General features: G+C 32.9%; 1 protein-coding gene across 5 annotated transcripts in view; it reads right to left on the bottom strand.

The window, feature by feature from the left end:
- The window catches only part of HDAC4 (histone deacetylase 4), a 43708-nt gene that overhangs the window by 19026 nt on the left and 661 nt on the right, over positions 1–24021 (bottom strand). For 4 of the 5 annotated variants that reach the window (XM_018455254.1, XM_018455256.1, XM_018455258.1 and 1 more), the window contains exons 2-3: positions 11915–12209; positions 3142–3201 (exon numbers count right to left, since the gene is read on the bottom strand). In XM_018455254.1, the coding sequence (XP_018310756.1) occupies positions 3142–3201; positions 11915–11969 (115 nt within the window). In that variant the 5' untranslated portion in view covers positions 11970–12209. The remainder of the gene's footprint in view (positions 1–3141; positions 3202–11914; positions 12210–24021) is intronic. The other variant, XM_018455255.1, reaches the window with a different exon arrangement.

The raw sequence follows: 24021 nt of genomic DNA, 5'->3' as shown, positions 1-24021 counted from the left end.
CGCCAATATGTTCGTAAATATATCGCAAAAGAACAGCGTTTGGTGAGAAACTCATCTCAAAAATTATAAAATTCCGAGGCAAGCGCGCGAGTATCGATAAAATCACATATTCCGATTACCATGCTAAAAGCTACTGGTTCACTTCAGCCACTGATCGCTCTTCGCACTTCTGATCTGAAATTCTAAAATTATTGCTCTATCGCAATAATTTATTGCGTCGCTCCGCATCGATCGCGATCGTTCAGCATAAGTCTTTATTCCGGAGTGCTCTCCTCGTTGAAATTCGCACGATCGCAACGGAACTTAATTCACAGGTGGGATATCCACGAGACGATGACGACGACGACGACGACGACGACGACGCGGAGGTGGCGGCGGCAGCGGCGGCGACGCCAGCGGAGGTGTGAGCGCGCGCGTGCAGGAAACGACGGCGGAGAGACGAAGAGAAGAAGAGGAGCTTTATATACGCTGCTTGGCACGGCAAAAGCAACGATCAGCGCTAAATTTAACTCGCACTGGAAGCGATTACGCGAGCCTGGGAGCGAAGCTGAGGTGAGACAAAGAGGGAGAGACCGCGACACGAGATCGGAGGGGAACCGAGCGAGAAGAGAACGCGAAATTACCTGCTTGATGGATGGATCGCGACTGAACGATCGCGACCACAACCGATTCTGATAATTCCTCATCATTCGCGATGGGAGATGATGCAACGCGCGTCCCGCGGCGAGGCGTACCGAAGCGGGGAACCGCGGATATTGGCCAATCATCAGTGGACTTGTTCTTGGTTCGCTCGTTCACGTGTTCGCCACTCGACTCTACATCGATGTGAGCAACGAGAAAACCTGTTGCCAGTAACGAGTAAATTAAGCCCTAAATAGAAAAACTCTGTCGAGTGTATTCGTATTTGGTAATACGAATGTTAACTTGCCACTGAACAAGCGCAATCAATGATGTAAATGACTGTAAGCGATGATAAATAAGATTTTTTTATTGCGTTTGTAATTCCGGATTTTTTACGGGATCATTACCGGAACCCGAATTAAATCGTCTCTCTGAGGCTCTCATTCACAATCAGTCTCTATCCGTATTCTAATGCAACTGTTAAAAATGTTTTTAAATTTTCCTCTCTTTATTTAAGGTATCTATTATTCAATCTTGAATAACAATATTGTTTTGTAAGTAAGAAATTGCTTTTCTGCTTTTACTTTTTATACAAAGGCTATATTTATATAGTAAAAGCTAAAGTCTAAAAGTTAAAGGCTAAGGGCTAAAGATTAATAAATGGAAAACGTAAATGCTTGATATATATTCATTCAAGATTCTATCTTTACTTCCTCTCAAATGTCTATCGAGTCAGTATGAGGTCACTCTTTTCAATAAAAGTGTTTTTGTGTGAAAGATAAAGATCTTGAAATCGACACGAATATATTATCCAAAATATTGTTTATATATTGTTCAAAATTCAATTTCTAACTTTTATTGAAACATGCATTCCTCTCCTACGCTGTTATAAATCTGCTATCACGTATCTTTTAACAATAATATGACAAAGCTAATTATGATATATCACGGAGATGAAAAAGAAGATTAAAGATAATGTTTTCTTCAATATATGACTTTGTAAAAGTCAATATAATTGACCGATTTCTCATAAAAATCAAATAAGTCCATTTCTTTAAATCTTGATTATGGCATCAAATTCTCTATCTGCAGTACAAAATTATCATTAATGGTACAATTTAGTACAAAATAAGTACTAAAAACAATTTCAATAGATCCGATTTGATTTTGCTGATTTAGTCCTGCTAGCTCAAACGGTTTTTGTTTTGTTGTAACTTTTTCCAAAACAAAGATAAACAAATCTCTAAAGAATTTTTTTCTTCTAAGTAACCAAACGTCTATTAAGCTGCATAGTGACTGCACGGTGCGCGCACGCGTGCGTAATAATCGTCACAGTGTAACTGCACAGCACCATGCAGATGCGTCCTCATTTGAAGCTTATATTGCCCGCACGCGTAAGTGCTGCACGTGCATGTGCGGGCGACATGAGGCTCATGCGAAAGCTCCAATTGAGATTCGTATCGCCTGCACAAATAACTGCCGTGTGGAGCGATATGAATCTTGCCTGAACTATTTTAAAATGTATATTTCATTTACTCGATAAACATCTAAAAAAAAGTGTTATACTTTCATTTTGCGAGTCCTTAGAGTTCACTTCAAAAAGTTATTTTATTAGAACACAATTGAAGGTTCTTTTAATAATCTTAATACTTCGCCTTTTATTCTATTCTGTGCGATCTTTTAAATTCGAGAAATTTAACTCGCTACGTCCCTCTGGTGGTGGTGTCGCGTACCGCTCGACGACATACGCGAAATTTTCTGTTCGAAACAAGCTACACATTTCTTAATCGATTTGAATGTTTCTTTAATAGAAATACTCGGAAATAAATTCTAAAGAGAACTGTGAGAATCGATTTTGGAGTCTTCCCCAAAGATAATAGTTCAAGAATATTAAATCGGATGATCTCGCAGGAAATAATACAGGATCACTTCTACCGATCTATTCGTTTAGGAATATTCTGTCGAATTCTCGCCTACCTCTCCGGAAAACGTGATGAAAAGAATAAAAAATATTATTTGCGAAATACAAGATATTATTTGCGAAAAACAATTCAAGAGTTAGAAAAAGTCCAAGCAAAATCCTTTTTCACGAAAGCTTCAGGCATGTTTAGATCAATATATGATGAACATTTTGAACCTCTATTGCAATGATAAAAAAAATGTTTTAAACTTATAGACTGACTTTTTTTAGTTTATATATCGAAAATAGTTAAAATTTTCGAAAAAAATACTCTTATACAAAGATATTCAGCTCATTGAGTACTATCGATAGAATGACTCAGAAATATCTTTTCTAATTAAAACAATTTTTTTGTATTGGTAATTAAAAACCAAGGAAATTTAAAGTTACTCAAGGTCATCTAAATATGTCTCATTACTATTCTACAATTTTATTCGACAATAGGTATTTTCCCCCTATTTGTAACCCTTTTTTTGAGAAAAATGTCAACTTTTTATCAAACTCACCCTATATATACAATATCTATATATGTATATGTAATAAATAGCAAAGATGCTCACCCTTTTGAGGCAGATGCGTGAAAGCGGACGTAATTTCAACGCTTCTATAGCCCACGTCTTCTGAAACAAATTACAAGCGTTTTATAAAATCGATGATTATATACAAGGAGAATAATAGGACAGTTTTAACTTATTGTCTCTTCAAATCTACACTAATTAGCAAATAAATGCTGCAATTCACGCAAGAAGCAGCGCGAACGTAAATAAATTATTGCGTGACGTCAGTTTATTCAAAACATAGAAAAAGCTGTTCTGGACTGAAATAAACTATTGTAAACTACTGTGTTACAATTGATAATATTATCGCCGTCGTATACTCCTATTATGACTGATCGGATTATCTCCGAGCGTAAATTCCTGCAATCTTTTTACACTTTTTTTAATCTCATTTTTCATGTATGCATAAATAATAAAATAAAAAGTCGGATCTCGATACAATGTTATTTGTATTCGATAAGAATTGAGGCCGGATCTCTTTGGTTGTACGTACATCTAAAATAATACCTGTAAGCGTGAAATTTCAATCTTTTAGATTTTGTAAAACTAAGTTGTAAATTTTACTTTTGAAATGGATGAAAAAGTATTTCCATAGATATAAAATATTTGCTTTTTCTTTTAACAAAATAATTTTCCTATATAATAAAATTCTTTACATTCTCTGTAACAGCGAAAATTAATAAACAAAATCTAAAGAAAGTGAAATTCAACAAAAAAAGATCTCACATATTTTGTAAAAAAATTACTTCAGTCAAATTGGCAGAAACTGAAATATGTTTTAGTTTAATTGTAAGTGGTGTTGATTAAAAATTTTCTCAGACAAAAAGTCCTAAAATCAAAAATATAAAAGATACGATGATTTGAAGTGAGCGCTTAGAGTTTAAGAAATGCCTTTTTAATACATAGATTAAAGTGATTTTTTAGTAAATCGAGTTATCACAGAAATGTCTAATTTTTTTACCCTGATAGTAGAGCAAACTGTAGCCATTATGTCCGTATTTGGCTACGGAACTGCTGATAAAGCCTATTGACAGGTTATGCCAGTAGATTGATAGCAGAAACTAAACAGAACATGATTCGAGCAGAGTCTGCTCGAATCATGTTCTGCTCAATTTTTGCTCCCAATTTGCCGTCAGGTTATGCAGGATTTTGTTCGGTTTTTGCCATCAATCTGCTGGCATAGCATGTCTAACAAGCTTTATCATATTTCTGATAGCAGTTTGCTGACTTTGTCAGATAGTACAAATTCTGTGTGCAATATGTTGCCTTTCTACAATCAAAAATTGTTAGCATGCTCTGCTCGAAATCTATCTCCAGACTTTGCCATCAGAATTATGTAATGTCACAAAAAAGTAATAGTAGGTCAACGGCCATTCTGAAATTCTGAAAAAATATTTACGTACATAAACTTGCATACAAATTTAACCTCGAAAAGTAAATATAACGTCACCTTGTTTTCATTTGGTGAAAATACTTCTCTTGATTTACTACGTATTAAGATATATATATATATATATATATATACATACACACACACGTAGTTTTAGTATTTCTATCTAAATTATGCAGATTGTGCATATTTGATTGATATTTGTGATTTTGTGTGGACTCTGGTGAGGCACCCCAAATTTTCAGCATTTTATTAAAGAATCACTTTAAATTAATATATAAATGTTTGAAAAAAAAAAAATATATATAATGTGTACCACTTCTATTTAATGACTCTAATTTTTAACTTTATCGTGTAATGTATGTACATATATGCGTGTGTACGCAGAGATTAAGATCCCATGGTTCAATATTTCCACGACTTGAAATCCTTTATCGTTGTGTGCGTGCGTGCGTGCGTGTGTGTTGTGCGTGCGTGCGAGCATAATAAGGCATGCTACTATCTCTTTTTTCTTTATGTTTCATCCAAAACGTCTGGCTTATTGTTTCATCACAACATATGTACCAAAAAAGACTCCTGATTGATCGAAGAATCTATTCTTAACCTTTAAGTAGGCGCATGAGGTCAGAGGCACTTCAATAATTAAAAAAATACAGAACGCATTTGTTTCTGACCTTCCCATTTTCTTTAGAAGCTTCCAATATTAGAATGTCATTTTGAATGTAGTAGTAGTAGTTAATCACGCCGCTGCACCGTGCGCACGTGTCGCTACTCAGGTGAAGCGTTATGCGCGCTCAGTTATATAGCTTTTTTCGTGAGGTAAGCTTTTTTATTTCTTTCGAAGTTTTGACATTTTATAATAATTTCAGGTAATATTTATCATGAGAATAATATAATACGTGTTACTGAAGATTATTAGATATTTTTTAAGTAAAGGTTGTTTTTTGTTTCTTAAGTTAGATCAGGTAAAATAATTCTAAAAGTGGAAAAAGGAAGAAGAAAACAAATAAAACAGTATTCAGAGCAAGAAAGTGATGTAGGAAGAACGTCAGAAGAAGAGGAGGGAGTAGATAATAATTATTGTGCTAACACTATAATAGCCAAAGTGATATTGAAGAAGAATCTAATGCAGAAGAATTAGCAGAAATAAAAGAGGGTCAAATTCTGAAATATTCTTGAAATAAATGAGAATAAAAAAAAAGAAGCAAGCCAAGATTACTACCAAGAATAGATATAAAAATAAACAATCTGTTTTGAAGTAGCAAAAAAAAGCTCCACCAACTAGAACAGTCAGTGCCCGATCACACAATATTATTTTGCATATCCCTGATGTGAACCGTGCAGCAAGAAGTGCACAATCGTCCTTAGAGTGCTTTTCACTTTATGTTTATAAAGAAATATGAAACTTACAAAATTTGATAGATATAAACCACCAATATGTTCAAAAGATGTTCTTATATCAATTACTTGATACCAGACAACTTATTACTCTGATGATCTATCGATCATCGTCGTGGTGATCGATAGATTCTTTTGTTCATCATTCTCATCGAGTCTACGCTCGATATATACCATAATCATAAAGTCACCTGATCTATTTTCAATCAAAGACCGTAATAGTTCGACGAGTGTCGGCGCAGTCATCGCGATGACCTTAGTATCGTGTATGCCTCTGACCTATTATTATTGAAAATTAATCACCGTTTTATCGACTCGTTATACCTGAACAGCTTACATACTTTGCGATTGCACGGCAAAACAAAGATTAAATAGCGTAACCATTTTTCAACTGAGAAACAATGAATATACAGGTATATCGAAATCTAAGATTAGAACGCGCACCATATCGCGCGCACGTCTTCAACAATATTCTAAATATTGATTATACGATAAAAAAATATTTAAAAAATACTTCATTATACACACGCGGACAGAAATGCCCATCCATCTGCCGGAGTATTAGAACACATTCAAGATGTATGTTTCTCTCTGAATATTAAGTTATTTTTTAAAAGTGTAAATGTTTAATAATATCGGATAAGTGAGAGTTACTTTTTAAGTTAATAATAGATGTTAATTTATTAATACTAATATTAATATTGATATTAATAGTAATATTATTGATATATTAATAACTATCAATATATTAATATTGACTATATGTATTATATTATATTAATATGTATGTTATTATTTATTAATTCACGTTATCGTTTTTTGAGTAATTATTAGTCATTATGCATGAATATTCAGAAAGAATGCGTCTTGAATATGTTCCAATATTTCAACAAGTCCAGATGAGTAGACATTTCTGTCCGAGTGTGTACACTTTTAATTCAATATTTCTTTATGCAGTTAAATGTTAAAGAAAATGATACATATTTATCTTTACACATCTAGCCCCAAATAACTTTCAATTGATCTTGACTCCCAAGGAGGTCAAGGTCATCAATCTTTTCCGTCGTTGTTCATTGAAAAGTTATTAACAAAACAATTTGTATAAATGAAATATAGTTTTTGGACATACGGTATATATTAGCAAGACTCAAATGATCTTGTTTCACTTGTATTTCGCATAATTTAGTGTTTGTATACAAAAGATTACATAACTTGTAATCATTTGTATACAAACACTAAATAACTAACTTGAAATGTGATAACTTAAAATAATAACATTGAAAAGAAAATAGATTGTCATATTCAAGTATTACAGAGGAGCGGACTTCGCTTCGCATGGAAGATTGGACATCCCTAGGCAGGGGAGGAGGTGGGGTGGACCTCGCCTCGTGTAGAAAATCGGTCGCCCTATCCAGGGATGACCGACTTTTCACGCGAAGCGAGATCCACCCCACATCTCTTGCATGTTAAAACCTGTAAAGGACTTATTGCAAAAAACTTCCCTAGTCGGTCCACCTCATACCTCTCCCCCCCCCCCCTGCTTAAAGTCATCTGACTTTGTACGCAAAGCGGGGAAATAATTGGTGCTTTGATTGTTAATAACTTTTTAACGAATAACTAGCGACATTTAAAACCTGTCGGAGGTCATTCAACATTATTATGACTTTGATAACGTATGTTAAAATAAATATCATCAGAGCGGGATTCCCTGTCTGAAACTTTTACCATTAAATATAATAAAGAAACTAATTTAAATATATTTTTCATAATATGTAGCAAAAGCGTTTTCAATTTTCCTTATTTCCAAGAATACGCGATATATACACTGTTCTTCTAATTAAAGAAATTATTTTTGCTGGCAATTGTACCTACAATGCGGCAATTAGATGGCAGATGCCATATTTACCATGTTGACAAAACACGAATGACGTAAGAATATGTTACGTGACGTTTTTTGAAAAGATCATTTATCATTCGTCCGTAATTATAGAATAGCTCACGTAATCGGTCATTCAATATGAAATTACACGATCGGCATTTTCCTTGGGCAAATCTATTTTTACACGATTACATCTAATCAAGATGTCGTTTTTGCAGAAATGTGTGATGCTTCGAAATTCGCAAGAAGGGGCTATGCCCCTCACCGATTTTGATTAAATTTGCAACAATGTTAGAGGCGACTATAAAACCAACATTTATTATAAAACCGTTCCTTCAAATGGACCTTAGAAGCAGGGTAATAAATAACAATTAAATATAAATCCCCCGTATGCACATCAGAGACGAATAATTATGGCTTTATGGATTGAATTTTTTTTCACCCAATGATTATTTTTAACATTCCTAATAATCATACAAAAAGATTGTTTAATAAAAATCAGGAGGAATAAAAAACAGACTTATTGATCATCCACCTTTTATCAGTCATTGATCGGACTCTAACCGGCCGCGGCATTGTAATTTAGCGCTAACTGCTAAGCCACGACGGTTGCTTGTTGTTTAAGTATATCTTTTATTAATAATAGTATGTACAATACTAATACGCATACAGGGTATCTGCTTATAATTTTATTATTCATTTCCCCTGATAGAAATAAATCGCCCGATAGAAATGAATCGTTAAAATCATGAAAATGGCTAAAATATTGTTGAATATACTTCAGTATAAATAATTACTTTTAATACTGAAATATTATGAATTTAAAGATGATTAATAAAAATCAATGAAGAATAATAAAAAATAACAAAAAATAATGCAAATACTAAATATTTAATATTTAACAATCATTAACAATTATTAAATTAAGGGTCAAATTAGTAAAAATGTAATCTAAAAAGAAATCTATTTTCTAATAACAAAAATAATAATAAATATAATAATAAAAAATATAATAATCCAGACATGAAAAATCTAAATTTAAACATTATTTGCATTTTAATCGAATACGTATTCTGTTTTTTTGATTTTTCTTTAAAATTTAAAGGTTATATAATAATCTTTTATCATCGACTCTTATAATTACGGAATATCATTTTGCAACACGAATGTGAATAGTCATTTTCGATGTATTTTCTGCGTATTAAACACAAATCCGTTTGCACAAAGATTGGCTTTTACGTCACAATATTGAGAAAAATGGTATAAGAGATAAAAAAAAAACGATTTTCAGACGGTTTTCATGATGTAGGTAGTATCGGCATTTAGTTTTTTTGCTTAATTTCATTAATGTTACATCAAAATATCAATTGTTATTTTCAAAATGCATTTTGTTTCATTTCGATATTTTTTGTTTTCAAGATGTAGCAGTTTGAAAATATAACTAGTTGTCATCTTATGTAACGATATGTGACAAATATTAATAACACTATTTTAAAAATAAATATTTACTAACATTTTGAAATGTATATTCTATCATTCTTTAACAAAACACTGATTACCATTACTTAGTTGGCTTTATATTCTATTACAGTTTCTCCACATATTTATTGTTACAATTATATAATATATATATTATATATTAATTATGTCACATGATATTAAATCGTGACAACAAATCATATAGATTAACAATTTCTTTATATTTAATTAAAATTGATTATATTATCTAATTAATTTGTGCATATATTTAAAATATAAGATCTCTCTCTTTATAACATCTTTAAAAGAATTGCTTTATATTAAATAGTTACAAAGTTAAAAAAAAATTAAGTTTAACTTTGCATTTTTCTGTCACAATTATCCACAGTGACCCTATTCGTTGGAAGCATTACACATTAATGCCAATTGCACGGAAGCGGTACGGTATACGCAATCCCCGTGCGAGTGCATCGGGAATACATTGAAACTCGTCACAGCGTTTGCTTCTATCGCGATGCATTCTATGGCGGCTCTTTGTACCGTACCCCGGAACTCTATACGGTAGAGCGGCGTCGCGGCGCTCATCGACGGCGTCTCCTGCACCGTGACGTTGCAAAAACGGACGATAGCAAAGCGCGACATACATTTTTAAAAACGTAGCGCTTGGCCGACACTCGCCGCGTACAGAGTCAATGCATTCACTAGGCCGTGCTTTAAACGCCTGCTGTCGCGCGTGAGAAAAGAATAGATACGACATTTCGCAGCTTATGCACTTGCCTCGTGTCACGCTCGATACTTGATACCCGCTCAATCTCTATCCAATACGAACACCGTGGAAAAAAATGCATCTGTGAGTCACGCGCGCTCAATAGAAATTCAATCAAACTGATTTTCAATTTATCAATTAAATGATACGATATAAAGAAAATATATTTATACAGTGTGTCCTACAATTCGTGACCGAAATTTTAATAACATATATCTGACCTAAAAATAAGACAAAAATCTTAATACCAAAATGTCGAGGCTATAATAGTTTTTAAATTAGTAGCGGTTAAAATTAATCACAGATATTTTGTGCGCTTAAGGATGGTATATTACACAAGTGTTTGCTTTTATGCCTACGTTCATCCCTTATGAGATTGAAGTGATTACATATACAATAATGTTGAAATGCTTCACTGATCATATTTAAACATAGAAAATAAGTATACATACGATGTATATAATTATAACCATATAAAAATACTACAGGAATTATTAAAAGTATTTTTTATACTTTAGCTAAAAAAAAAACAGACTTAATAATTCCACCATGATGCTATCCTTGTTTCGTGTCTTTCTCAATAACGACTAAATTGATCAAATGTGTGTTCCCTTTCACGCATGATGCGCATAATATATCATTTTATCCTTGTTGTTCACCGAATATTAAAAAAAGATAAAATGATACATCATGCGTGAAACGGAATGCACCTCAATGCATGGTAGAATCAGACATATGACCCATCTCGGCGGATGCGCAGTAAGTTGAAAGTAGTAGGGGGATCTGTCAACCAATCAAGTTTTGAGCTTACTTACAGAAATTCACATGACTCGTTCACGCTGCAAATGAATTCAATTTCTGATTGGTCAAGATCTCAGATCACGTGACGGGACCTCCGCCATTATGCGCAATGGGTCTCTTTTCTAATTTCATTATGATTCCATGTGATTCCATGTATGCATATATGAATGAGTATACGAAACGAAAGTGAGGTTATCTCGAGTCTTATATCGTGTCGTAAGTGAAAATTACGATCAAGTTTTGAGAAATGGAGCAAGCACTGTGAGTAATAACGAGCTCCTTTTACACGCAATCCGTAATTATAAGTTTGATCACGCAGTCTGAGTTGGACAAGTCGGGTCTCAACATATGCACATGTACACAACGCGAAAAATACTATCGGTAATTCATTGATAAAAATAGACCAATCGATTTTTTGTAAAACGAATAAATCAAGCAGAAGAAAATGTCGCTCGGCTATATCAAATTAGGGTAATTGTTTACTTTAGCCACGTCATCTCAGAAATCAATGAAATTAGGCTCCCTCGATGCGCACGCGCGTGTACTTTGACACTAAGAAATGTTGAATATCAATTTTTTTTTAACACCAATTATTTAAACAAATCATATTATGTTATATTAACACTCAAAAATATGTTACAAAATTTAACACAAAAGTTTAACAAGAACTTGAGTGGATCGTTTCTAACACAAATAAGAAATGTTTTTTACTGTGTATATATTGACCTGTAACCTTCCTGGCAATTCGAAGAATTATATTTCACAATGTTCAGTACTACATATATTATTTCTATCTTCGGTTCTTAGGCGTAACTAATCTACACAGATTTCGAATTAATTTCGAATTTAATTTTAAAATGAACGGTGTAAGTATACCTGTCTTTAGAGAGTTAAAGAAGAAAAAAATCAAAAGAAAAATCTATATAAAATTAATTATTAGATATTAACAATTGTCATATATTTTTTAAATACTAATAAATTTTGAATTATTTAAGTAAACAGAGAATCTGAAAAGAAACGGTTTGATAGAAACGGTGCTAAGCTCACGTTTATTGATACATACCTAGTTGATTCGTGTGGTGCATATTGTATGTGGTAGTACCATAGTCCAGGGCCATATGCCACACTCTTAAGTAGTATATATTCACTGAGATATGTAGTATTCACTGCGGAGCACCATCCAGATTTCTTTTATTTTACACTCGCAAACGTAGACACCGCGATTATCTTTTCGCCACAAGACGTAGATGCACGTTTCCCGAAAGATTAATAATTTACAAACATCACTCTTGTCTTATCAGCAAGATTTTCTTCGCGTTTGTCGCTCTACCGCTTTTTTCACGCATCCAAGAGATGATCTAGAAAGAAAATAAGGAAAAATCATCAATTCATCTGTGACTTACAACAGATCAACGAATATCATACATAAGCAAAAGCTTTTGATAATTATTACAGAGCAGTAAGATTTGCTTTATTAATTATATATATTGTACAATTATGATTTTTTCGACGATTGCTTCGACTGTTTAACAAAATATTATTTTATAGAAAAAAAGAAAGCGATTTTTAAGATAAATATATTCTATGGCTCGTATTCATGTTTTTATCGATATAAATTCGCGCTTCTGTTTGTGTATGTGTGTGTGTGTGTGTGAGAGAGAGAGAGAAATTCAGTTATTTATTTCTGAAATCCATAGTATATGTAACGTGAACAATACGTTAAATGCGTGCTAATATCGTTATAACCGCGTTCTGAATGCCTGTATGTCTCTATGCTCTCTCTAAATAGTTGATATTTTTTGTTTTATATTCTATTATAAAAAGCCTCCAAAATTATAAACTTGAGATAACATATTCGTATAACATAGTTTACTTTTTTATCTTCAAAACAAGAAATTTTATTAATACAATATTTCTAACAATTGAATATAAAAATACTCGAATTTATTTAAGAGACATAAAGTGCGTAATGATTAAAAAAATAGCAGACGGAAAAAAGTTACAGATAAAAATAAAATTTCGAAAATTTCTTAATTTGATCTATTTGAGACACTTTTTGTAGTGCAACAAATGTGTTTTATGTTTTGAATTTTTTATAATTTTACATAAAATTTGCAAATGATCATGAATTAAAATTTATGAATTAACATAAAAAAAGAAAATAAAAATTTATTATTCAGACATCTTTTCTTAAAATTAGTCATTCATAATTTTTTCAGTGCTATAAAAATGTGAACATATTCAGCAAATGATATACAGTAGACAAATTTACGCGTCTGCTGAATCAATATTTACGAACGCTATGAACATGTGTACATATTCTTAATAATTAATGAAGTCCAAACTGAAAATGAACTGAAATCCAAACGGATCCGGTAACTGTTATAGTAAAAAAACTAAAACCAAACATTCAGCCTCAAATTAAGTAATCCGGACCGAAATTTTTCGGTCCGAATCCCTGGTTTCACATACATGGAGAGAATTTTCTTTTAAAATTTACCCTGAAAATATAGTAGTTGTGGTACAATACAATATTTTAAAGATTTTTATCATGCACTTCAGTAAAATTAATCAAACTTATTTTATACTTTATTGTAGTTTTATCAATGAGAGAGATTTACATTAAAATTCTTCGAAATACAATGTTGACCCACGATTATCATATTTTCAGGATAAACTCTAAGAAAAAATTCTCTCCGTGTAATATTAAAAATTTGTTCACATCGCATGCTCTAACATGCTTCAACATGCTCCTACCATAGCTCCTATTCACTCCAATGCGCTCGTTGAAATGAGTAGAAACTATCATAGGAGCTTATTGGAGTATGTTGAAGCATGCGACGCGAACAAACCTAATACATATCGTAAAAATGACATAAGTTCATGACATAATGTTATATTATACATGGAAGAAGAAAACCTGCGCGATGACAGATAATATAACGATATCGAATTGTCATTAAAAATAACAGAAATGAGGTACTGAATAGCCTTTGAAGAGTTCTATAAAAAATCTTAATGAAGAATTGCATTAAACTAATATTTTCCAAGTTGCGATTATTTTTTAGGTACCAGTTTTTGGGTATATAATCCTATTTTTTACTTCCTCAATCGAAACTATTGCTAAAATGTATCAAAAACCCGAGAATTGTATGAAATTTAATTAGAACTCTAATAAAAAATTACTTTATTTCGAAAATAGAAGTTGCATGAAGTTAGCCCTCCATATCGCAATTTCATGCCTTCAATTGGCTGGAACTGTTGTCCAAAACTATCAAAAACTTTGGAACTATGAAAAATTACGTAGAATTTTGAAAAAATTAATTTTTTTAATAATGAAAGGTTAGCTTCACAGGGGTTCAAAAGTCAAGTCTCTAACCGGTGTGTCCGGAATAGAACACTACAGTCAATACAGGAAGGGTCTACATAGCATGATTTAAAACAACCATGTTATCCTTGAAACAGTGTATTTCTGGCTTAATTTTAAGACGATTTTTCCTTCACCAAAATTTTATCTGCAGCTTAGTTTTTAAATTATAAGGAAAAATAACGAATTATGGGACGCATACAGAAGGTAAGCAGGGACGGCGCAAGTCATCGTTCGCCGCGGGCGATTACACGGGACGCTTGCTACAAACAGCTATATTATACGCGATGACACATATGCACATACACAAGAGAAAAAGAGACACAGAGAAATACACTCATTCATTCTCTCATTCACTCACTTATTCAACTCACTCTTGATACCATATTACTCTGATTCGATGTTTTCGTACTGCTGTAAAAAAACGTGAGAGAATGAGAGAGAGAGAGAGACTCACATATACACTCATTCTCTTTCTCATTTACTCACTTACTCATTCATTATCTTCATTCGGAGACTTTTTGATGTGCGTTACTTTCCATAGCGCTAGTATCAACTCTATTGACTACTTATTCAACTTGTCGTTGAAAAAAGTCTCCCCGTCAAGTAACGTGTGCTGTAACCCGCTTTTTTCTTCAATTGATTTAAAGTCACCAAACGATTAAAACCGGTAACGATTAAAAATGATGATAGATTCGTTCACAAATGCATAAGTGCGAAATTTTATCAGTCAAGTGCGTGAGTAAATTCTCATGTGAAAGTGAAAGTGTTGATGCAACTTATAAAAGAAGGAAAAAATTTCCAGAATTGATCGATAGTGATCAATTAATAACAAACCGATAGATTAGTTTGTAAATAAATTGCGTGACTAAATCTGCGAATACGTATATTGATACCTAATTGATATGTGCTAACACACTTTATGGAAAAAGAAAATTTTGATTTATTACTCTATGTGATTTGTCATGGTGGAAATGTGTCATCTCATATTGTTATTGGTCGTGAAGAAATTATTCATCTGCCTTTTTCAAATCACAGCAGTACGAAAACATCGAATCAGAGTAATACGGTATCAAGAGTGAGTTGAGTAAGTGAGTAAATGAGAGAATGAATGAGTGTATCTCTGTCTCTCTTTCTCTTGTGTATGTGTCATCGCGTATAATAAGCTACTGATTGCAGCGAGCGTCCAGCGTAATCGCCCGCGACGGACGACGACTTGTGCCGTTCCTGCTTACCTTTTGTACGCGTCCTGCAATTCGCTAATTAGTATTTTTGCTTATAATTTAAAAACCAGGCTTCAAATAAAATTTTGGCGAAGGAAAAATTGTCTTAGAAATAAATCAGGAATACGATTTCAAGGCTAAACGATTATTCCGAATCACTCTGTATATACATATTTCTCTCTCTCTCTCTTCCCCCTCTCCTCCCCCTCTACTCCTCCTCGCTCTCTCTCTCTTTCTCTTGAAAAAGCGACTATTTATCTATCCACTCACTGAAAGTCTATTTCTCTCGTTGAGTAGCTGCCAAGAATCTAAATTCAACGTTGCCACGCCTCCCAGACTTATGTGCCAGCATATAGTAATAAAAGCACACACGGAAATTCGCGTCGCGATTAAAGTAATTAAGTCAATCATCATCGCGACAATAAGTCGCATTCACTTAATAGATCATAACTGTACAATGTGAAATACTTTGAATCATTATTATTAAAACAGAGAAGTGTAAAAGAGCCCTAACATTATACATAAATAAACATTTTTTTGTATTTATTAATTATCGTAATAACAGAAAATGTTACATATATTATATTCTGTAATATATAACAAAACAAATAATGTTTATTATTTTATAATATTATCATAAAAATATAACGTTATTTTATTCGCAACTACTATATTGTTTAAAATTAAAGTACGATATATATATGAATAAGGGATCTGATAAGAAAGATACAAATAAAAAATGAGAATATGATGTGCAATTGATTAATCAAAATGTATTTAAATGCATAAAAAAATTAATTGTTAAGCTACAGTTTCTCTTTGTATACCCGCCTCTAAATTTTCTACTGTTTTTGTACCGAATTAAGCTTCGGTCAGCAAGCGTGTATCAGCTATGCAACGAACCGAGAGAAAGGCAAGGGAAAAGTTGATGAGGCTGAAAAAAGAAAGAGAGGGACCTCCAGTCGTTGGCTATATCAACTCCTACGCTTCTTTCGCCCTCACACGCACCACTATTTTCGCGATTCCGTGCAAAATTTGCTGCCGTTTTGCACATTACATCGTCGCTTTTATGTCTATATTTGCCGATCACAGCTATATGCGTATATGTGCGCGTTCACGTGTACACGTATTCACGCACACATTTACATGCAGCGCGGAGCGGGTTCATTTTAAATAAACGTATAAACGGGAGTGGCGAATGTAAATATAAGCTCTCAGCATCTCATCATTCATGATACGGTATTACTTATATTAAGTAGGATCAAATTAATAAAATCAAATCTGTTGGAATATTTATGTCCAAGTTAATAGGAATAAATATTTAGTATTCTCTTGTATTATATAACTTCTACTGTCAATAAAAATTTTGTATCTCATGCGATTTTGAAAAAAAAACGTACCATTGCTAGCTTAATATTAAGGAGATCCTAAAACCGTCTATATTACCGACTAAACCATATAATTTTTGTATAACAATTACTTTTTCCTCTTTTATAGATTCGAAAATCCTTTTCTAAGATTAAAGTATACGTACGTATTATTGTGTCTGTAAGGTGGAATTTATGTCGAAAACGACAAAAAATTTCGACATTGATATCTTCTTTATCATTTCTTACTTACAATTAGTCCAATATGGCGCTCTAGAGCTGTCCTGTCACATCGTGACATTTACTTCATATAAAAGCTGTGCAATGTGTATTTACGAAATAGTAGTCCATAGACTAGTAGTTTGCATGAAGAAACAACGTGAAATTTTTAGAATTGGACTTAGACGTTATTGTAATACGAAAATTTATTTATGTGCATGATATTGATGTAGTAATATGTAGTGATGTGTCAGTGACACGTAAATCGTCGGTGTGTAAGTCCAACTTGTACTATGACCAATCTATAGGATCCCCTTAATATATACTATAGGATCCCCTTAAGTAAGCAGAACTACATGAGAAAAAAGAAAACAAAGAAATGTAAAGAACTTAATTTATACTAATACAAAAAAAAGTTAATATATTGATCCATTTCTCACGAAACAACTACTAATTGAACTGAACTCAACTCTGTCAGGCTCAAGAGTAAAGTACTTTTTTCGTCATGAGCGGAAGTAGTTGCTATTTCCACATTCGAAGCTCTAGAAATTTGCACCGCCAAAATGTAGTTTCAAATTTTCTAGAATTATTTGCTCTCAAAACATCTCGATCCCGAGTTTATTGTTCATTGTTTAAATGACAAAACTTCATCAGAAATATGGCAGTGCTAGCGCATATACAAAAGTAAAGTACATTAAAGCAATTAATTGCTGTGAAATTAATTTTGATGCTAAAATATTCCTAGAATTATTTTCTCTTGAAATATCCCGATCCGTAGTTTATCGCTCATAATTTAAATTAAAAAATGCAAGAGTGTAGCGATGCTAACGCACGTACAAGAGTAAAGTATATTAAAGCAATTAATTGCTGCGCTAGTTTTGGTCTTAAATGTTTTTAAAATTATTTACTCTTAAAATATTCCGATCTCGAGTTTGCAACTCATTTACATGAAAGAAGTTCATCAGAAGTGTGACGATGCCAGCGCACATAGTAAAATATATTAAAATAAATCATTGCTGAACTAACTTTGATCCTAAATGTTTCTAAAATTATTTGCGCTGCAAATATTTCGATCGCGAGTTTATTGCACATTATTTAAATAAAAAAATTTCGTAAAAAATATAGTGGTGTTAGTGTCCATATGGCAAACGAAAATCTACGAGTGGTATCATTTCAAACTCGTTTCTTTAAAATTCGAACCGAAAACGTACTTTTTGTTGTGTGAAGTTGCCCCCCTCCCCAGCATTTATTAGTTAATAACTTTATAACCAAGAGTGTGCAAACGAAAATTCGATCAGTTTCGAAATGTGCAAATGAAAATCTGTCGACTAATGTCATTTTTAATACAGTAACCGTAATCTGAAGCTATCTGCGAAGTCGAAGTCGACCTCGAAACTTTAATTGTTAATAACTTTTTAATTAAAAAAGATGTGCAAATGGAAAATTATCTTGTTTCCGAATGTGCAAACAAAAATCTATTGATAAATCTTTAAATTTTCTAATTTGCTCGCATTTGGGAAGCTGGTGTGAAGTTAACCTCTCTTAAAATTGTTTTTTAAATAACTTTTTTACTAGAGGTGTGCAAACGAAAATTCGAAATGTGCATACATGTGCAAACGATGACCAATCGAATGAGCTATAGAAACTTTTTTTTAATGTTGGAAGACTAACTTCACGACGGTCCGAGTTGTGGACAGTTCTGACCTAAAGTATAGGATTGCAACATTTATATTTTATGTAATAGTTTTTTTTTTTAAATACACGAACAACTAGTGTCAGATTTTTATATAAATACTCTATATCTTATTGTTTTAAAAACATCATAAATGTGCATAATAATATTTCTTGTGAAAAGCAAAAAAATTTTTTATCTCGCGTTTATTCTTTTTATCCCGTTTTTATATCGCGACATAAAGAATTCTTGAGATGTAACTTGAAATGTAACAACTGATGAATCTTACAATTATTACATGTAATTATATAATACGTATTATATAAGTCAACACTATATGATTATATGTATGATTATCCTGTAAAGATATTTTATAATACGTCTACTATAAATACAATATTCCTGATAAAGAGTAAAACAATTTTTCTTTAATGAAACGTTGAAAGATAATAATATTTTATCAGCGACTAATATCACAAGTTTATCTCATGACATTACGCTTTTTATGAAGTCAATAGAATAAAATTTTGCAAATTCTTCAGATAAACTTTACTCATATAAAATAGACAAAAATTTGATAGAACCTTTGATTTGATTAAATTCGAATATTTTCTGATTTTATAAACGTAAATCTCTAATTTCACAAGTATTTTTTAAAGATGTTTCGAATTTGTTTAAAAAGAAGATTTTATTTCGATTTCATGTGTTTATCGATTGCAAATATACATATATATTGCGAAATTTTAATAATGGGATGCCAACTTCACAGAGGCATCGAATTTGTGGAAAACTTCAATATTGCGTACTCGCAGATCCGCTTAACCCAATTAAATTGCACATCTCAACATGCTACTAATTGGTCCAATAATATAATCTGCGTTTTGTGTACAAACATATTGTTAGTTATATGAAATTAATAATATTACTACACGAGTTGTGTACGAAATTAATTCTATTACCTTGTCTGTTTTGTATAATAACAAATAAAAGTCAATCTATAATTAAAATAAAATGTAAGTAGTAATTCTTTTATCAAGTATAAAATATGATTTTTTTTTTGCAATACGTTGTCCTATAATTAGCTAATGTTAAAACCCGTTTTAAATCAAAATAATAAAGAATATATAATTATTAGCACGTTTGCACTTTCAAATGTACAGATATACTGATTAATTTGGAATGTTATAACATCGAGGTTAAATAAGTAAATTGTAAAGGCCATCACGTACAAAAATTTTAGTCGTAATCGCAAAGCCGTAAACAAATCGATCAATAACGATTAAAATTGCGATCTCATGTTTTAAGAGGCTAAATTATGATTAGTCAATATGTTTACGGCTTTATGATTACGACTAAACTTTTTTTACGTATGATGGCTTAAATGTACACTGCGTACTGTAATGATATTTCGATACGACGGAAAATATTATTTATGACTTTTCGGCTGGATAAGGTTATCAAGATATTAATCATCCATGACCAGCGCAAATGTTAAACGACTTGTTTTCATATGCGTGAGGACGCATGCGAGAGAACCTTTAAGAACGTAATGGCGAAATATTCCTATTTCCAATTCTACGCGTGAACGTTTGATTCGATAAATAAATGATCGTCATTGTTCCCGTCGCGCGTCGTGTCGCACGATGCAACTCGTGCGTAAATCTTTCTCGATGCTCGTGCCGTGTCGTTTTCGTTCGTTGACCGCTGCACTGAACGACGGCATTCTCTATGCGATGTGACGTCTGGAATAGACAGATTGAGCCGAATCGTTCGATAGCCACGTCACGGATATAGCCGCTCTTCTATTCATTCAGTATAAAAATGCTGATTCTCTTTACATTCGACGGTAACCAGCGTAAGTCACCACGCCATCATGTTTTGTTTCTTTTCATTGAAACTCGATATATTTTCAGACGTAAAAATTTCTCTTCATATGCATTTGCGCGAATAAAAATTATATAAGGTTTGTTCGCATCGCATGCTACAACAAGCTTTAACATGGTTCTATAGTTCAAAGCTTCTAGTCATTCCAACGAACACGTTGGAGTAAGTAGATAGATGTTATATGGTAGGAGCATGTTGGAGCGGACAAACACATATACAGGGTGTCTTATTTTAAATAATGCATTAAGATTTCTTAAAAATTATGGTAGAGGAAAAAATATTTCAAACAAAAGTTGTACCATTGATTTGATCCTGGGTGATGTTGATCAGATCAAGGTTACTTTGAATTTTTTAAATGGAACCTCCCACTTTCATTATATATTCTCGTAGCTTATCTTGAGAGCTTTTTAAAACAATATAATAAAATATTTTTTCACTAAAAGTACTAATCGAGATGCGCAAAAAAAAATATTTTTAATAAGTAAAATTGTTACTCCATTTGATGTACAGATATCTTGAGAACTCATTGAACGTTTCGACTCTCTTTGGAGTCTTCTTCAGCAATATTCTTATTCTATATTAGATTTCGCGAACAGACAAGGTAGAGTCATAAAAAAATAGCCTAAATTTAAATAAATATTTATTTGATACAAAAAACATTAATTTGATTTAACAATCACTTCTTTTGTTAAGTAAATATTTATTTATTGTAAGTAAATGTTTAGTTGGCAATATTTAAATAAATATTTATTTAAATTTAGGCTATTTTTTTCTTAGTGTGGCAAGACCAAACGAGCAGAATCGAAAAAGACTTCTGAACTATTTAGTGCTCATTTTGTGCTAATTTGTGCTACAAACTATAACTTTGTATTACATACTATTTAGAAAAACCTTGTGGTTTTGCTAACTTAATATGAAGCTAGCGAGACCATATAAAAAAAGAAAAAAAAGAAAACGGAGAAAGAAATGCAAAGAACTGAATTTGTACTAATTTATAATATCAAAAAAGTTAACATATTGATCCATTTCTCAAGAATCAACTCCGAAATCAACTCCTAATTGAACACAACATTATTGAGCTCAAGAGTAAATTATCCTTCGCCACGAGTAAAATCAGTCGCTACTTCCGTAATAGAAGCGTTATAATTCGTGCCAAAATATGAAGTTTCAGATTTTGTACCGCCATTCTTTCGGAAACTACCCTCCCCCTCCCGATTCCTATTAAATTCAAGGGTAAAGTATCCAGTCGGGGGTAGTTTCGAAAGAACGAACGGCGGAGCCATAAAATCTAAAACTTCGAACAAAAAATCGTAAACTTCTTATAAGTAAAATTTTGAATGAATCAATTAAATCAATTTGTACCTTTATAAAACAGTGTTTGGTGTGTGTGCGTGTGTGTGTGCACGCGCGCGCGCGTGCATGTGTAAGGATAATAAAAAAAACAAATTTAAAAGTATAAATCTGAGAAAAATGTAACTATCACACAATTGTATTTTACTACTCAATCTCTTTTGCGATTTGCATATCGAATTATACACAGATGTAACAATTTTCCTCCAAACATTCGAAACAGAGAATAACAAATGAATAATAATGTAACGTCTAAAAAATTATATGACTAGTTCTTTGTATAATCTTCCACACACATAAAAAAGAAATTAATTAACTACCATTTCTACTGTCAAATATTAATATCTACGAGTATTAAAGCGCAATTAGAATATATTAGTACTAACAATTATCTCAGATGCATTTATTAAAATTAATTTGAATCGTAAAGAGGTTTATCTTAAATCTCTCAGAAGATAAACACAAGATAAACTTCACTTTTCGTAAGCTTAAGGTGATTCTTTAGTAAATCGAGTTACCATACAAATGCCTACTTTCTTTATATAATGAAGTTTAAGTGCTGAACTTGATGCGTGCAAAATTCTACAGTAAGTTAACGACGATGAAATGAGAGAAAAATAATTGAAAATGAAACTTTTAACGTATAACTCAGTGACAGGTAAATATTGGAGACGTTTCTATGACTAACTGCACACACAAATGTTTTCATAGATTTTTCTAAAAAAAACATTATAACAGTTTAAAAAATTATGTACTGTAATGGTCACAAAACAGTAATGGGTCAACGCCCATTGTGAAAAGATATATTTACATGCATAAACTCGCATACAAATTTAACTTCGGAAAGTAAACATAACGTCACCTTGTTTTCGTTTGGTGAAAATTGCATATCATCGTATGTTTCACATACTTTTTCATACTAATATTTCATTAAGGTACACACGTAGTTCAAATATTTTAACCAAATTATGCAGACATTTGTGATTTTAGGTGAGCCCTGGTGAGACACCCCAAATTTTCGGCACTTTACTAAAGAACCACCTTAATTTTAACCAAAATACATAATTATAACATCATCAGTATTCTCTATTGTTTTATATCCATTTTATAAAATCAATCAGTTTGACTTATTTAATAAATAATCGACTGTCACGCATCTACTATCAACGACGCATAAGCGAGCGATCGACTTCGAATGTGGGCGTCGCATACAACAGGTGTTTCCTGCGTGCGGAATGTTTTCCAGCTACCCGAGAGGGCAGCCTCGCTCTCTCTCTCTCTCTCGCTCTCGCTCTCTCTCTCTCTTTCTTTCTCTCCCATCGACTCTCTCTCGCGATCAGATCGTCGCAGGTGTACGTCGTGTTTACGCTTCCAACACGTGTATTCCTGACACACGTTATTTAATGACAACCGCGATTCTCTCTGTATAATTTTCACGCTATATACATATATATATATACACAAACGATTTTTTTATTGAACGAATTAAAGCTCGAAAATCGATCGATCGGTTGGAACGTGAATGCATCGCACGTTGCATCGTTGTAAACCTTTCAGCACTCGCGAGGCATCGCCCGTCTTCCCACGGAAAAGATTGAAAAGAAGCGTATTATCGCAGCATGCAAAACAGAAACGCCCTGCAGTCTGTTTTCGTCGATGAAATTCATTAATATTGGATGCCACGAGCTATATGATAAAAGCGTACCACGGAAAGAGAGAGAGAGAGAGAGAGAGAGAGAGAGGGAGAAGAGGGAGAGAGGGGAAGGAGGGAGGAGCGGAGAGAGCGAGAGAGAGAGAGAGAAGGAAGGAAAAGAGAGAGAGGTGGGGAGATGCGTCTTCGCTTTTGCTGGCTTTGTACGATGCATACTGTCAACTGTATCTATCGAGCGAAAGATACTCGCGCCCCGGAATGCACAGCGGCGCAAAAAGACGTGGGTTGCACGGAGCGCGCGCACATTATCGGAACACGCAGACAGGAACGTGAGGAAGACGATCCGTTATAGAATCTCGGCTCACTCCGCTTATCCACCAGCGACTAGACCCGCCGCCGCTCCGCTCGTTACGACATCGCGCCTCGCGAAATCGCGG

Source organism: Mycetomoellerius zeteki, unplaced genomic scaffold (assembly GCF_001594055.1).
Source record: "Mycetomoellerius zeteki isolate Tzet28-1 unplaced genomic scaffold, Tzet1.0 scaffold471, whole genome shotgun sequence".
In the NCBI taxonomy this organism is placed as follows: domain Eukaryota; kingdom Metazoa; phylum Arthropoda; class Insecta; order Hymenoptera; family Formicidae; genus Mycetomoellerius; species Mycetomoellerius zeteki.
The sequence above is the reverse complement of the archived record's forward strand: the minus strand, read 5'-3'. Positions and strand labels throughout refer to the sequence as shown.